Source organism: Rhea pennata, chromosome 10 (genome assembly GCF_028389875.1).
Source record: "Rhea pennata isolate bPtePen1 chromosome 10, bPtePen1.pri, whole genome shotgun sequence".
In the NCBI taxonomy this organism is placed as follows: domain Eukaryota; kingdom Metazoa; phylum Chordata; class Aves; order Rheiformes; family Rheidae; genus Rhea; species Rhea pennata.
This window is the reverse complement of record NC_084672.1, coordinates 24,552,714-24,567,149: the sequence shown is the minus strand read 5'-3', so window position 1 is coordinate 24,567,149 and position 14,436 is coordinate 24,552,714. Positions and strand designations below refer to the sequence as shown.

The window sequence follows — 14,436 nt, the reverse complement described above, 5'->3', positions numbered from 1 at the left end:
TCTAAAAAGTTTATTAATTGGCACTGAAATGGGACATACTTTCAGTGATCTGAGTTGTCAAATGCTGGTAAATTGGCTCAGCATTGGAGTTTTGAACAAATAAGCTTTAATGTAAAATTTTAAATTACATCTATGCAAAGAAATGTGAAAATCTTACAGAGTTATGCTACCAAAAGCAGTCCAATTAAAAGTGATTGGATGACTGTCTTTATATTGCATTCACTATCGTAGTGTCTAGTCACCTCCCTATAGCGCACACATGCAGTGAATAACATCTAACTGGGAGTGCAGCCTGCATTGCAACAGTTGATTTCTGTATCTGAACTGCTGCTCTTGTCATTGGAAGGAGATAGACAATTTCCATGGATTATTAAGCTCTTACAATGTAGGTATCTAAAACATGTTGAGTGAATTAATCTCAAGTGCTAACTTCTCTCTGTAGACTCCGAAAGGAGTCTGAGGTAAATACTTTAGATGCAGATGTCTATACTGCAGATATTCCAAGTAAGGTGACAGTAATACTACTGAAGAAGACTCAGATAGACACTGCTAAACTGGAATACTGTCTTTGGGAAGACAGTGGGCTGGAAAAAGCCATAGCTTGTGAATCTAACAGAGAATGTGTTTAGGAAACCCTGGAGTGGAAGATTGTTCCTTCCAGTCTGCGGAGGGTCACGGTTGGAATTTGTGTTGCCAGTCGCATGGATTTAAAAAACACACCCCATCAATGCATCCCCTTAAGGTTGTTAGTACCTCTTCCAACTCCACACCTATCTGGATAAAAGCAGAGGTGACATGAAGAGTCTATACAGAAGAAAAGAGAAGTAGCTCTTCTGTTCAATTCCTTTGCTGGTATTATCTTATTCACAGTATTGCGTCCAGTTTTGGCCACTGAATTTTAAGAATACACTTTGAAAAAGTCAGAAAAGACCAGTCAAAACCACAAGAGTTTTGGAAAATTGAATTGTTAAGGAAATTTAGAGGGACTGAGGCAATCCAGTACATAGAAAAAAGAGCACTATGATAAACAGCAGATTTCAGCTAAACTGTGCTTTTTCAATTAAGTATCTGAAAAAAAGTAGTCCACTAAACATCATCAGTGAAAGGTGACATTACTTTCAGAAGAGGATTAATTCTGTTCATAGTAGGGTGAATGTGACCGCTGCAATCTGGAGTCCTTCATTCTGTCTGCTGACAATACTGGATGCTGAGACAACTGGAAGGTGTTTGTGTGTCTTGGAGTTCTTTGACAGATAGAAGAGCATATATTAATGAGGATATACATATTCTTCATACTTTTTTCCACTGGAGGCCTTTGGATTTCACAATTTCTTAAATTCCCTGCCATCTACATTAGTTCATGATTCTGTTCTCTTTCAGCCTCCTTCAAATAAGAAAAATGAACACATTAAAGGTGGTTACATAGATAATGAAAATACAATATACATCTATGCATATTAGCAAAGGAAATATGATTCTGCTCCTATTACAGCAATCAGACCAAATATTTGTTTTTCATATCGGAATGAAATAGGGCAAACTTGTGATGGTTTCTAACAGAAAAAGAAGTTAATTTTTAATTTGCTTACACAGGTTTGAAATTTGTCAGAAAGACTCCTTGCCCACGGGAAAAGCATGGGTGCATTACTTCAGTTTTAAGTGCTCTTTTCAGTACCTGGAATAAAAGGATTGACCTTGTGAGCCCTAGTGAATGAGAAATCTGTGTAGATATCAGAGGACATGTCTCATAATGCAAGGACTTTTTTTCTCTTTACTCCTCCCTTCTATTAAGAAATATTCATTGCTTGAGTATATCTTTTTTCTGTCTTAACTGTCAAGGTCTTCATTGGTGCTAACAGCTCCTTTTTTCATAAAAATGAAAGCCATGTCACAGCTAGAATGGAAAAACAAAACAGCTGTCACAGAATTCATCCTCCAGGGATTTGGGAATGGCCCTGAAGTACATTCTCTTCTCTTCCTGATATTCCTGGCAATCTACACGGTGACCATAACTGGGAACATTTCCATTGTTGTGCTGGTCGTGGCTAATCGGCACCTTCACACCCCAATGTACTTTTTCCTGGGCAATTTGTCCTGCTTGGAAATCTGCTACAGTTCAAACATCTTGCCGAGGATGCTGTTTAGCTATGTGGATGGAGACAGAAGTATTTCAGTCAATGGATGTTTTACACAATACTATTTCTTTGGTTGTTTAGCAGCTGCAGAGTGTTATCTCCTGGCAGTGATGTCCTATGACAGGTACCTAGCAGTGTGCAGACCCCTGCACTATCCAATATGTATGAATGGCAAGCTCTGTCTACAGCTTGGTGCTGCATCTTGGATAAGTGGCTTTCTGTCTAATTCTATATTGATGTTCCTGATCTCAAATTTAGACTTCTGTGGTCCCAATGAAATTGAACATTTTTTCTGTGATTCCTTCCCAATCATAAAACTCTCCTGTAGTGACACTCATGTGGTGGGACTTGTCACTTCTGTTGTGGCAGGCATATGCTCACTGCCTCCATTTCTGTTGACATTCTCATCCTATTTGTCCATCATTGTCATAGTCATGAGGATTCCTTCTGCCACTGGAAGGAAGAAGGCCTTTTCCACTTGCTCCTCACACCTTATTGTGGTGATACTTTTTTACTGGTCAATATTAACTGTCTATGTATTTCCTCCTTACAATACTCAAATATCTCTGAACAAAGTCTTCTCTGCCTTTTACACCATTCTCACTCCCTTGGTCAATCCCCTCATCTACACTTTGAGAAACAAAGACGTAAAGGAAGCTCTGCAAAAGCAGACAAGTAAATTACTGGATTTCAGAGAATTGCTTTGTATTTTTAAAAAAGAGAAATAATCCATAGTGACTTAAATGTTCAGACACAACTACATGGCATGTGAATATAGTTAATTTGAATAAAACTTGGGAATGAATAGCTATGCATCTTTAAAATAAATGAGCAAAGAAAGAAATAATATAATAGAAGTAATATAGTATTGCCATCAATTTGTGAAGTATGGAGAAAGACAACAAATGTAGTAAATGTGAATTAAGCAATGTAATCAACATCACAAATTAAGCAAAATAAACACTGTAGATACATTATTGCACATTATACCCTCTTGCCTGCCTGCTTGTCTTCTTTCCTTTTTTTCTTTCTTTTCACTACAACTGAAATTCGGTTCAGAATGAGTTGAAATTTAATTTAGACTGGGTAGACCATACTTTATAATATTATGTTCTGGATTAATCTTAGTTTTTACATCTACAATGTAGAAATCTGTGTCCAAGATAGTTATCTGGACTCTCTTCTTTGCAAATGAAGAGAGAGAGAAACATATTCTTGAACACAATTCATCTGGTCTGTTCTGGATGTCTGTTTTGAGGTAGCAAAAACAGTGTTCTAGAAGGGTTCAATTCACTCCACTGAAGAATTAAGGAAGTTAGCCAGCCAGCTCACATGGGAGAGCATACAGGCTAGACAGTCTAAAATTAATTAAATGTTACCCATATTTGGATTCATGATTGAAACCTTAAAGTGAAAGAAAAACACCCACATCATCACGACAACTTCCAAAAAGGAATGCATGCCCTGTTGAAGTTTAGTGGAGAGGAGAGGAGTTAAATGGAAAGGACTTTTTTCACCAAGTTGAAATTAGTTCATTTTGTATATATTGTTTTATTCTCCTTGAAAACAATTTCTGTTGGAACAGCAGTGAAAGTATTAGTTAGGAAAACCTTTCCTATGTATAGAAGTATAAGGTAAACAAGTCTGTCTAAGTGAGTGAGATTCAAGTGACTACCCTAATCTAAAGCAGTTGTTTCCAAGGGTAGGATGCAAACAGCAGAAACACTTAAAAATAAGAAGGGCTGAAAAGCTAGAGGAAGAGTTTTCTGTGAGCTATGAAATAGGCAGATTTGTTTAGGAATCTTCTATAGGTTATAGAATTGTGATTGCTATGCATATTCTTACTGAGATTTAACATGGTTAAAAAATGTAAATAAATAATATGGCTAGAAAAGCTTCACATTTCTCTACAGTGTCTAGCAGTGCAATAAGCACTAGAGAACAGACAGCAGGAGCAGCAAGTAGAGTAAGAAGTGAAGCATAGGACCAGGGGTGGCCATCATGGCAAAGAAATGTCTCTTGAGAGCAGTTAGCAGGGTGAAGTAAGAAAAGGCTAGGGGAGCATTCCTGGGGTCTGAAGGAAGGAACAGTTGGAGAGGTGGCTAGCAGAAATAGGAAGAAATGATACCACAGGACAAATGAAGCTATATGAGACTGAAAGAGCTTTCCCATGCCTTGGCTAACTTAAGAATATAGGAAGCATTCACATATCTACAGTAGGTTAACCTGAATCTGCTTACCAGCTCAAAAAATGTCTATAGCTCTTCATTTACTCTAATAGATGTCTAGAAAACTAGTTAACAGTTGGGTACCTGCAATATAAATTCTGTATGCATGCTAATCACCTAGTGTCCCAGCATACTCACTGGACAAAAAAAAAAAAAAAAAAAAAAAAAAAAAAAAAAAAAGACATTTCCATACTGTGACATTTTGGAGTTCTCATGATATGAGAGAAGTGCCTGTTCCTCTCCTTTGACTATGGAGGGAGTGATTCTATGGCAGGCTCTCTCAATATTTAGAGATAAAATCATTGGCCAAACACAAACCTTCAGTGCCCTTTGAGATACCTGAGAGTATCTTATCTGGCCTCCAGTAATGTTCCAGAAGCACATAGGTCTCCTACAGGAGACCTGTAAGAAAAATCAATATATTTGCTAGCTTTATGTGGAAGTTTTGGATACTCTAGAGCATTTCAAACACACTAAGTGCATCAGCAACAGTCAAAATGTTGGATTACAAATGTCTCAGATGCATTTCAAAAACTAGTTTTGTAAACATGAATTTCTAATTTTCTGAATACCTGTAGGAACCATTTCACCTAAGCTTGTCCATCCAAATGTAGACATTTTTGTTAAATGACATATTCTGCTACCTTCATGTTAATAAAAAGAGAGTTGTTTCCAGAACGCGATTTATCCATCCTCAGATTGCTGTCTAAAACAAATGGTTTGATTTGCTTGGGATTTTGTTTCTCTCCATCAAGACAGACTTCATTAACAATTCAAAAAAGGTATCTAGCTACCGGTTTTTCCCTCGTTCCATTACATTCCAATGGAAAATCACATTTTCCCTGTTTTATTTTTAACTTTTAACTTAATTATTCTTAATTTTATTGTTTCTACTCAAGTAAGAAAAAAAAAAAGAATAGTGAACTTTCACTAATTTAAGTTGTTCAATCTGCTACAATACCAAGGGAAATGTTTTGCCTTCTGAGTATACTTGTAATGAATGTAGAGAAGGTTTCCCATCTCAGAGAGACAGACATGTAAGATAAAATGCAGTTCAGAAAAACAGAGAAAGCTCATGGACTATTCAGGATCCTGCATGAAACTCTCTTCACAGACACGAAGTGTGCAAAAAGGGGAAAAGAGTATCCTGGTATCTGAAATGAGGAACAAAGACATCATATCAAAAACTCTCGATTGCTTCTCATGAAAATTGAGGTATATCATTATTTTCTAGACTTTATGGTAACAGAAATTGGCAAGAAAAAACATGTATTAGTATAGATGACTCAAGAGAAAATATATTTGTATCTTTATAAGGCAGGATAGAATGCTTCTGAGACATCTGCAGTGGACACTGATGTCTGAGCTAAATGTTAAGACTTCTTTTGAGATTTAAGAAAATCAAGTACTTCTGACATTTAGTCTATTTTAGTTTACTTCCAAAGGATGGCACAAATAACATCTAAATGTCTTTATTTATTTTCAGGCTTTAAGGGAAATGTAAATTAGTAGCTCTGCTGCTGATCCTTACCATATGGATGTTTGCAGATAACAACACAAAGGCTTTTAGAAACAAAGTAGCTGCACAGTTTGGGAGTGAGAAGTGCTTCCCAAAGCAGTGCAGTCAAGTTGCAGAGTACTTCAGTAACCTATGTAAATCCATAGGGACTGGGCAGGATGAAGCAGAGGGTACTGAGGGAACTTGCTGGTGCCACTGTGAGACTGCTGTTTGCCATCTTTGGCAGGCTGTGGCCACCACGGAGATTCCTGATGACAGGAAAAAAGTAAATATTGTACCTATCTTCAAGAAGGCCAAGAAAGAAGATGAATAGCAGACTGGTCAGGCTTACCTCAGCCACTAGGAAGAATATGGAGCAAATCATCGTGTTCAGGCACATGAAGGACAAGAAGGGGTGTGTATCAGCACAGATTTACCAAAAATGTCATTCCTGACCGACCTGACACCTTTCTATGCTGAGATGTTCAGTGGGTGAGAGTGTCATTTATCTTGACTTCAGCAGAGTTTTTGGCAGTCTCCTGTACTAGCCGTGTAGATATATTGTAGATACAGATACTGGATGGGAATACTAATAGGTAGTTGAAGAAATTACCTGGACCATCAGGCTTTAGAAAGTAGTGGTCAACAGTCTGAAATCTAGCTGGCAGTTGCCTGAGAGAGGCATTCTTCACAATCTGTTACTGAGACTGATACTGTTTCACTTTTTCATCAGTGACTGGCATGATAGAATGGAGAACCTCCTCAGGAGTTTTTAGATGACAGTGCTTTGAGAACAGGGTTAGAGGTCCATACCATGAAAAGCAGGGTCACCTTTCAGAGGGACCTCAGGAAGCAGGAGGAATGGGTCAGCAGGAACTTCATGAAGTTCAGCCAAGGCAAATGCCAGAACCTAACCCTGGGACAAAACATGCATGGGTATAAATCAAGGACTTGGCCTTCTGGGGAGCAGTTCTGCAGAAAAGGATGTGTGTGTACTGGGGGAGGGCAAGTCAAATATGAGCCGGCAGTGCATTCATGAGGTGATGAGGGATAACCATCTAGCAAGAGCTAGCCAGAAGGTTGAGGGAAGCATCTACTCCCCCCTGTTTGGTACTTGTGCAGCCACCTGTGGAGAACAGCATCCAATTTGAGGGTTCCCCATTCAAGTGAAAGATTGAGAAACTGAAGAGCATCCAGAAGAGATACAACCTTTCTCAGCTCATACTGCTTTCCGTAATGCGTATAGCTGCTCCTTTCTGTGATAAGGAATAGAGAGAAATTCTTCCAGGCAAGAGATATCCATGCAGATATCTGAATGAAGTGAGACATATAATCTAGGTTTCTGACTTACCTTCTTTATCTACTTGTCTTTATACCAGCTACAAAGGCAATTAAAACATTTACCTCAGGTATGGACATCTACATTGCAAACAGCTAAATATGGACAGCTAGATTGTAGAGATCTCCGGAAAAAGGTTTTTTAAAACATGAAATCAATAAGCAATTGTTCAAGGAGCTGAATAAAGAATGATGATGACTAAAAACCCATAAATTTAGTATGTCATTGTTTATATTTTAGTAGCAATGAGAATAAATAGCCAAATACATGCTTTATCCACTCTTCAAACTGTCAAATATACAAATGTACCATCAACAAATCTATTTTCCAAGTTATTTTGAGATATATAGCTATAGATACAGATACAGATATAGATATGGATACATGTGTGTATATCTGTGTGAAAATAAGGGGAAATATTTTTTCCTAAAAATAAAGCAAATATTTTAAATAAGTTACACTTCTGTAGGAAATAAACCCATATTTTGCACACATAGAAAATAAGATACATAAATTGTTGGTGAAAATATTTTTCCAAAAAAAAAAATCAGTTGCCCTGAAATGCCAAGTAGACGTGGCAACATCATAGCTGAATTAAAAGGAAAGCAAGGAAATTATAAACAAAACAAAGGGGGAAAACTTATTTCTTCTGGCATTTAATGTGAGTGTTTTTCCTATATCTTTGTTGTTATCATAAGGATTTTTATTAGGTTGATTATAGATGGATGTTATTTGCCCATTTGTAGTTGATCACCCAGCCTGCTGAATAATGGAACTGTTTTCAGAGCAATTCACTATTACATCGTCATCCCTATAAACACTCCCTTCTTTATTTCTTCTGTGTTGGGTCATGCAGGCTAAGTTAGAAAACCTCTGAGGAACATCTCTTTCAGATGGAAACTGCTGAAACACCATGGCTCAGAAATTGGACCTATTTCACCTTGCAAGGGTTCTCACACCTTGCCACCCTTCAGATCTTCCTTTTTGAGGGGATCCTTCTGATTTTCTTGATCACAATGACTGGTAATACTCTCATTATTGTAATTACAACCACTAACCCTAACTTGCACACTCCTATGTACTATTTTCTCAAAAATTTGTCTTTAATTGAAATTTGCCTTTCATTAAACATAGTGCCCAAGATGCTTGTAGATTTGTTGTTGGAGAGAAAGGTCATCTCTTTTTCTGTCTGTGCCCTGCAACTTTACTTTGTCATATACTTTGTCACATCTGAGTGTTTTATTTTGTGTGCCATGGCTTATGACCGATACATGGCTATATGCCATCCCTTGCGTTATGCCACCACAATGAACAGGAGAATGTGTCTTCTTATGGTCATCGCATGTTGGATTTCTGGTATTCCATTTGCTGTAGGACTTACTGGTTGGCTGTTTAGCTACTCTTTTTGCAGCTCAAAGGAGATTGAGCATTTCTTCTGTGATATTTCCCCTATTATGGACCTAATTTGTGCAGACACACACTTATTTGAGCTGCTTGTGTTCATTGCCACTGTTATAATTGTTTTGATCCCATTTATCTTGATAGCAGCATCTTACATCCAGGTAATCTGTGCTATCCTCCAAATACCATCCGCTGAGGGAAGGCACAAAGCTTTCTCCACCTGCGTTGCTCACCTCATGGTGGTGACACTGTTCTATTGCACAACTGGCCTGATCCATTTAAAGCCAAAATCCAGTCTTTCACTAAATAGCAAGAAATTGGTGGCTCTTTCTTACACAGTAGTAACTCCTATGCTGAACCCAATCATCTACAGCTTACGAAACAAAGAAGTGAAAAATGCTCTGAGGAAGACATTTGGAAGGAGATAATTCTTCAGCAAGATGTCTCTGCCCAGATAGTATCACTGATTTTCTGACAATGTTCACACTTGAAATATTATATATCAAGGAATTGGTGTTCCTCAAAGCCTTTAGAGTTTGATCATTTTACTTTTTATTGGAAAATACTAAGAAATGTAAATCATCTATGTATTGAACTAAGAAGTATACTTAATGTAAGTTTCCAAAATATTACATAGGCTACAGAATTGAACCATAAAATCTGTACATTAATTACAGTGTCTTTAAACCTTTTGTCCTTTTTCTATTCAATGATTAACCTTCAAGAGTATATAAAATTAATTATTGTCATAAGAAAACATGACTCCAGCATACAGAAAAAATCTAATATGCAGCAAAATTCCAGAAAGATCTAGAAAAAAAGTCATGAATATTTTCATGGAAAATATGCTAAGTAATTGCTGGCATATTAGTACAACCGATCACATGGTAATTAGTTCCTCCTACCAGACAGTAAAGAGTAAGGAGAGAGATTCAATTGAGTATAGGGATGAGACTCAGTTGAAGATTAAGACATCTAATTGTAGGTGGCTATGTGCAAATTAGTGCCTACATGCCTCATCAAAGTCAATCACAATATAGTCAATACAATCTGTAGCATTTAAGGAGAGATTCAGCTGCACAGGTGAGAGAAACTTGATTTGGTTGCTTGAATATAGGTATCTAGTGCTGCTAGAAACATTCTAGGTCATCCTATTCTAGTTCCAACTTTCAGCACAAAAAGGTGAGTTTCCCATAAGTCCATGTTATGGGAAGCCCAAATATAAAAGAAATAACCATGGGGACTGCAGAAACCCAAGGACATTTCAAATCATGCCTATGCGGAAAATTTAATCAGGGGATGTTTACGCACTCTATGGGCAATTGAAAAGGCCTCCAGTTGCCATTCCAGATAAGCGTTAGGAAATTGCATCCAGTCTCCATGTCCCTTATCCATCATTCCTCTGGAGAAATGAGCATGATACATCCTCTGCTGCATGGGTAATGCTTAGGAACTATGCTGCCTGAGATGTTTCCATATGCTGCCAGAACTGAATATTGCTGCTCTACCGCAACTGCAAACCAACACCAGCACAAAACTAGCTCGAAAGCAAGGGCAAGCACATTGCTAGACCTTCCTGTGCAGTATGGAACATGGGTACAAAGAAAAGCAGCATGTCAGGATGCAGCAATGAAGCATGAAAAGCCACATTCTCTGAGCACGACCCCAGCATACACCAGAATCTCAGCATGCCAACATGGGACAAGGTCCAGACTCTCACCACACAGGCAGCAAGAGCCCCATAAGCTGAACTACGTATTAGCCCTGTCAAGCCCTTCTCAGGTCCTTGACTGGATGCCTTCCACATCTCTGGGTGTACAAAGCAAAGCATGTGGGACATGATGCTTAGCTGAGGAGGAGCTTGGCACAGAGCCCTAGCAGGTCCTGCGCTCCCAGGTGGCTGAAGCAGGCAGCAGCCACAAATGTGGCTGGTGATGGGTCTGACTGGCTTCAAGACAAGGTCTGGCTGTTACACCACTGGCTGGATGCTATGCTAGCAGCAAAGCCTGGCAATATGCATCAAGCAGAGACATGCTACAAGGCAGGATCATCTCAAGAAAGTCAGCAATGGGGACAGAAAGATCTGTGGACTATTGAGGTGGCATAACACCAGCCTCAAGGAGGTTTCCCCCACACACTTCCTTGCATCCATTTGAAACCAGAGCTGTAGGAGTGAGAATGCAGGAAGAAGGGCGGTCATTGCTGCACACTCCTTGCAAGGCCAAATGGGCTCTGCTCTGAGAAAGCTGCTCAGGTAACAGTATCAGTTTCTCCTCCAGAACAGGAGCCGAACTGCAGCACCAGTAGGGTGCCCTCCTTTCACACTCAACTCTTGCTCCACGGAACCAGTGTGAATTACCTGATGCACTTTCAGGTGGATTTGAAGTAGCACAAATGAGTAGCACAATCCCCAGATTTTTCATTTTCTTTTGTTTGTTTTCCAGAAATCTTTAACTCTCCTAACAGCCAGCATTTTTGGCATTTGCAAATCAGGTCCCCAAATCTGAAAGAGATCTGTGCAAAAAACACACCCACTGTCATTCTTTTACACTCCCCACTAGGAACTTGTTCATTTTCCTACAAGCCTATGCAGCCGGCAGTTGTATGCAGCAGGCAAGTGACAGCTACTGCAGGACAACATCCCAGAAAGGCATTTTCTGGATGTGGTTTTTAGGGACACAGGGGACCCTTTGTTTTTCTTCTCTGGGGGGAGCTCAGAGCTATTACTCCCAGCAGATGGGCAGCCACCCAAGGTAGCCGCTTACCTGCCTGCACACTCACGTGATCATCCACGGCTGTTATGGTGTGATTTCACACAGGATGGGTGCACTGCTGGAATGAGGGGAGGCCAGCACTGTTCATCCAGCCCCGCAGGGCCACCACGGGAGCAGTCCTAGAGTAAGGGAGGGCAAACAGTGCTACCTCTATTAGAGGTGGTGGCAAATGTGTTTCTCAAAAAGCAGAGTGGCGCAGCAGAAGCATGCTGGGCCATAACCCAGAGGTCGATGGACCGAAACCATCTTCTGCTATTTTCTTTTTTTTCCCCGTCCTGCTCCCACCTCACTTCCGCAGCTGAGGGCGCTCGTACTCCGCTCTCGCAGCCTGACTGCGAGGCACCGCACTCCTACAGTACTGCAGGGCGGGCTAGGAGGACAAGACTATCATGTGGCCGGTTAGCTCAGTTGGTTAGAGCGTGGTGCTAATAACGCCAAGGTCGCGGGTTCGATCCCCGTACGGGCCACTTGACTTTTTCTCCACCCCTCCCCCCGCTCCTCACGACCCTCTGCTTTTCGCCGCCACTGCTGACCGCCGTTAGTGCAGAGGTCCACACGACGCTCCGCAGACCTCGGGTGTGCGGTACGAACGGTGTGGAGGCAGCGAGGGAAGCAGGGGGAGGAAAAAAAAAACGAAAAAAAAAAAACTAGCAGAGGATGGTTTCGATCCATCGACCTCTGGGTTATGGGCCCAGCACGCTTCCGCTGCGCCACTCTGCTCTCCCTACTGTGACTTCCTCCCATTGCCTGTTATAGATACAGTGGTGCACATACTTCCCAACATTTCCCATCATTTCTGCAAGAGGCTCCTGTGGGTGCCCCACAGTGACCTACAAACAGCATCCCTCTTGCCTGGCTCTGTGCTGGCCAGGAAAGACCCCAACATTCCTCTGCCACATCCTGCCCTGACCCTGCCTGAGTGCACCTTGCTGCAGCACCAGCAGCACTGAGACCTGGTTGCAAACTGGGAGCCCTCACAGCTCCACAAGCCCTGGAGGAAACAGGGATGGGGCTGTGAGAGGGGTCAGACGTGGTGCTGGTGGTCAGACACAGGCACGCAGCTCTGAGGCGTTCAGGGATGTGGTTGGGAGTCGGACACAGATGGGGCTAGGGGCCAGATGCGGGGATGCAGCCACAGCTGGGGTGAGATTTGCAGCTGAGAGTCAGACATGGGTCTGGGAGTCAGCTCCAGGGGTCAGACACAGGAGTGGGGCAGGGAGGAAATAACGCACCATCTCCCTGCCCCAGACAAGGCTGGGAAGACAGCTGTGGAGATCATCGTCTCTGAGCAGGTTGCCAAGGATAACGAGTCCCTGCAGCCCCCTTTACCTTCCCCAGACCACAGATCCTGGGGCCAAGGAGCTGGCAGGGTTTTCAGCTGCCAAGGCCTAAGGCAGGCCAAAAAGAGGCAGAGAAGCTTGAACACTCTTGGGTGACACGCTGGGATGGGTTTGGGTGACAGCTCACCCACCTCCCACACACTCAAGGCCATCACGCTGAAGACACCAGGAAAAATTACTGAAGGACTCTCTCCTGCAGCAATACTGGCCCAGACCCAGCACAGACCAGCCTCATTGCCCACCAGTGACAGCCTGTGATGCTGCATCCCCTCTAGGACCCGGCACTGCCACCCCAGGGTCCTGGGGCACCATAGCACTATCAGCAGAGAAGTACTGGGGCCAGGATACAAGGGGGCCTGAGCTGCACATGCATCCCCACTGCTAAGGGGGCTTGCTTGTTCACATTGGATCGAGACTCAGACCTGCTCGTTCCTTTGCAATAGTCCTTTCTTGATGAACTTCACCAAAATGTTTGCCGTACAAGGCCTTTGGTCAGAAGACATAAGGTTAACTGTCAGTATTGCTAAAATCCAAGTGTCTCAGCACATCATTCCTGGAAAACAAGTCAGAAGGAACCACCCTGCAACAATAAAATATTCTTTATACTTACTCATTCCCCAAACATTTGACTCTTAATTAAACTTATAAATTCTGCTAGATACTCAAATCCATGCATTAAACTCATCCCCCCCACAGTACCACGATCACATTATCATGGTTTAACATTGTGTGCTGTTGCTAATCCAACTGCTCAGCAACCAGCCCTGCCATCCCTGTATTTTCACAAACAAGGTCACCATAACCATCACAGGGAACAGGGGAGTTCCTGTATGTCCACATATCTGCAAGGTGGTTCACTTACATTAAGTAAACTTAACATCATCCTCACTTGTGCCTCCAAAACCTGAAGTACTTCAAGTGGGCCTACAAGCAGCAAGAAGGCTTCACTCTTTGTTCATCAAGTTGGAGAAATATTTGATGGTTAACATCATCCTCATCCACACCACGCTGGTATGATGTGAATCATACCACATTCAATTCTGTCAAGCAGCACCAAGCCCTGAGGAAAGCCATATGTAATTGTCTGCTGGGTGGACTTCCAACTTCTGACCACTGCACATGAGGACAGCAGTCCAGTCAGCATTCCGTAGATCTTAGTCCACCCATCCAGCCACATCTCCCCAACATGGCTGCAAGGACACTATGGGAAACTAGGTTGAAAAGTCTTCCTAAAGTCAAGGAAAACATCCACCATTCTCACATCATCCACCAAGGCGGACATCACATCACAGAAAGCAAGCAGGCTGAGCAGAAGGTACACTCTTCCATCAAAGGGCTCCAGAAATGCAAAAGCAACACCTGCTCTGGGGGTGCCTCACCTACTGAGCCCACATATATGCTCAAAGCGGCAAATGTTTTGAAGCAACATGATACAAAAGTGCACACTGAGCACTTTTATTCATCTAGATGGTGCAGAAGGGAGTATAGGACAGCAGGTCTAAGAAAACTGGATAGCAGGAAGGGAGAAATGCAGAGCTGCAGACTGCGAGTGTGCAGCAGAGCTCAGAAGAATGTGGTGGGGGAAGATCTGGACTTTGAGACAGATGGGTAGGTGTAACATAGGAGGTATTCCAAGCTAGAGATGCATAAGGATAAACAGCAAACAAAATGCAAATGTGAAACTAGCTGAGGAAAGAGGGGGAGGCAAGCATGTAGGCAAG

At 41.7% G+C, this 14,436-nt stretch overlaps 2 protein-coding genes and 2 non-coding genes across 4 annotated transcripts; 3 read left to right on the top strand and 1 right to left on the bottom strand.

The window, feature by feature from the left end:
- The first annotated feature begins 1,885 nt into the window (after positions 1–1,885).
- LOC134144846 (olfactory receptor 5AP2-like) lies at positions 1,886–2,863 on the top strand. Its single transcript, XM_062584056.1, has one exon. It carries the CDS (start codon positions 1,886–1,888, stop codon positions 2,861–2,863), a length of 978 nt encoding a protein of 325 aa, XP_062440040.1.
- A 5,230-nt stretch (positions 2,864–8,093) lies between these two features.
- Positions 8,094–9,029, top strand: LOC134144845 (olfactory receptor 10A5-like). The gene has a single exon (XM_062584055.1). It carries the CDS (start codon positions 8,094–8,096, stop codon positions 9,027–9,029), a length of 936 nt encoding a protein of 311 aa, XP_062440039.1.
- A 2,739-nt stretch (positions 9,030–11,768) lies between these two features.
- TRNAI-AAU (transfer RNA isoleucine (anticodon AAU)) lies at positions 11,769–11,842 on the top strand. The gene has a single exon. It is a non-coding gene; the product is annotated as a tRNA-Ile (tRNA).
- A 181-nt stretch (positions 11,843–12,023) lies between these two features.
- Positions 12,024–12,095, bottom strand: TRNAM-CAU (transfer RNA methionine (anticodon CAU)). Its single transcript has one exon. It is a non-coding gene; the product is annotated as a tRNA-Met (tRNA).
- Positions 12,096–14,436: the final 2,341 nt, after the last annotated feature.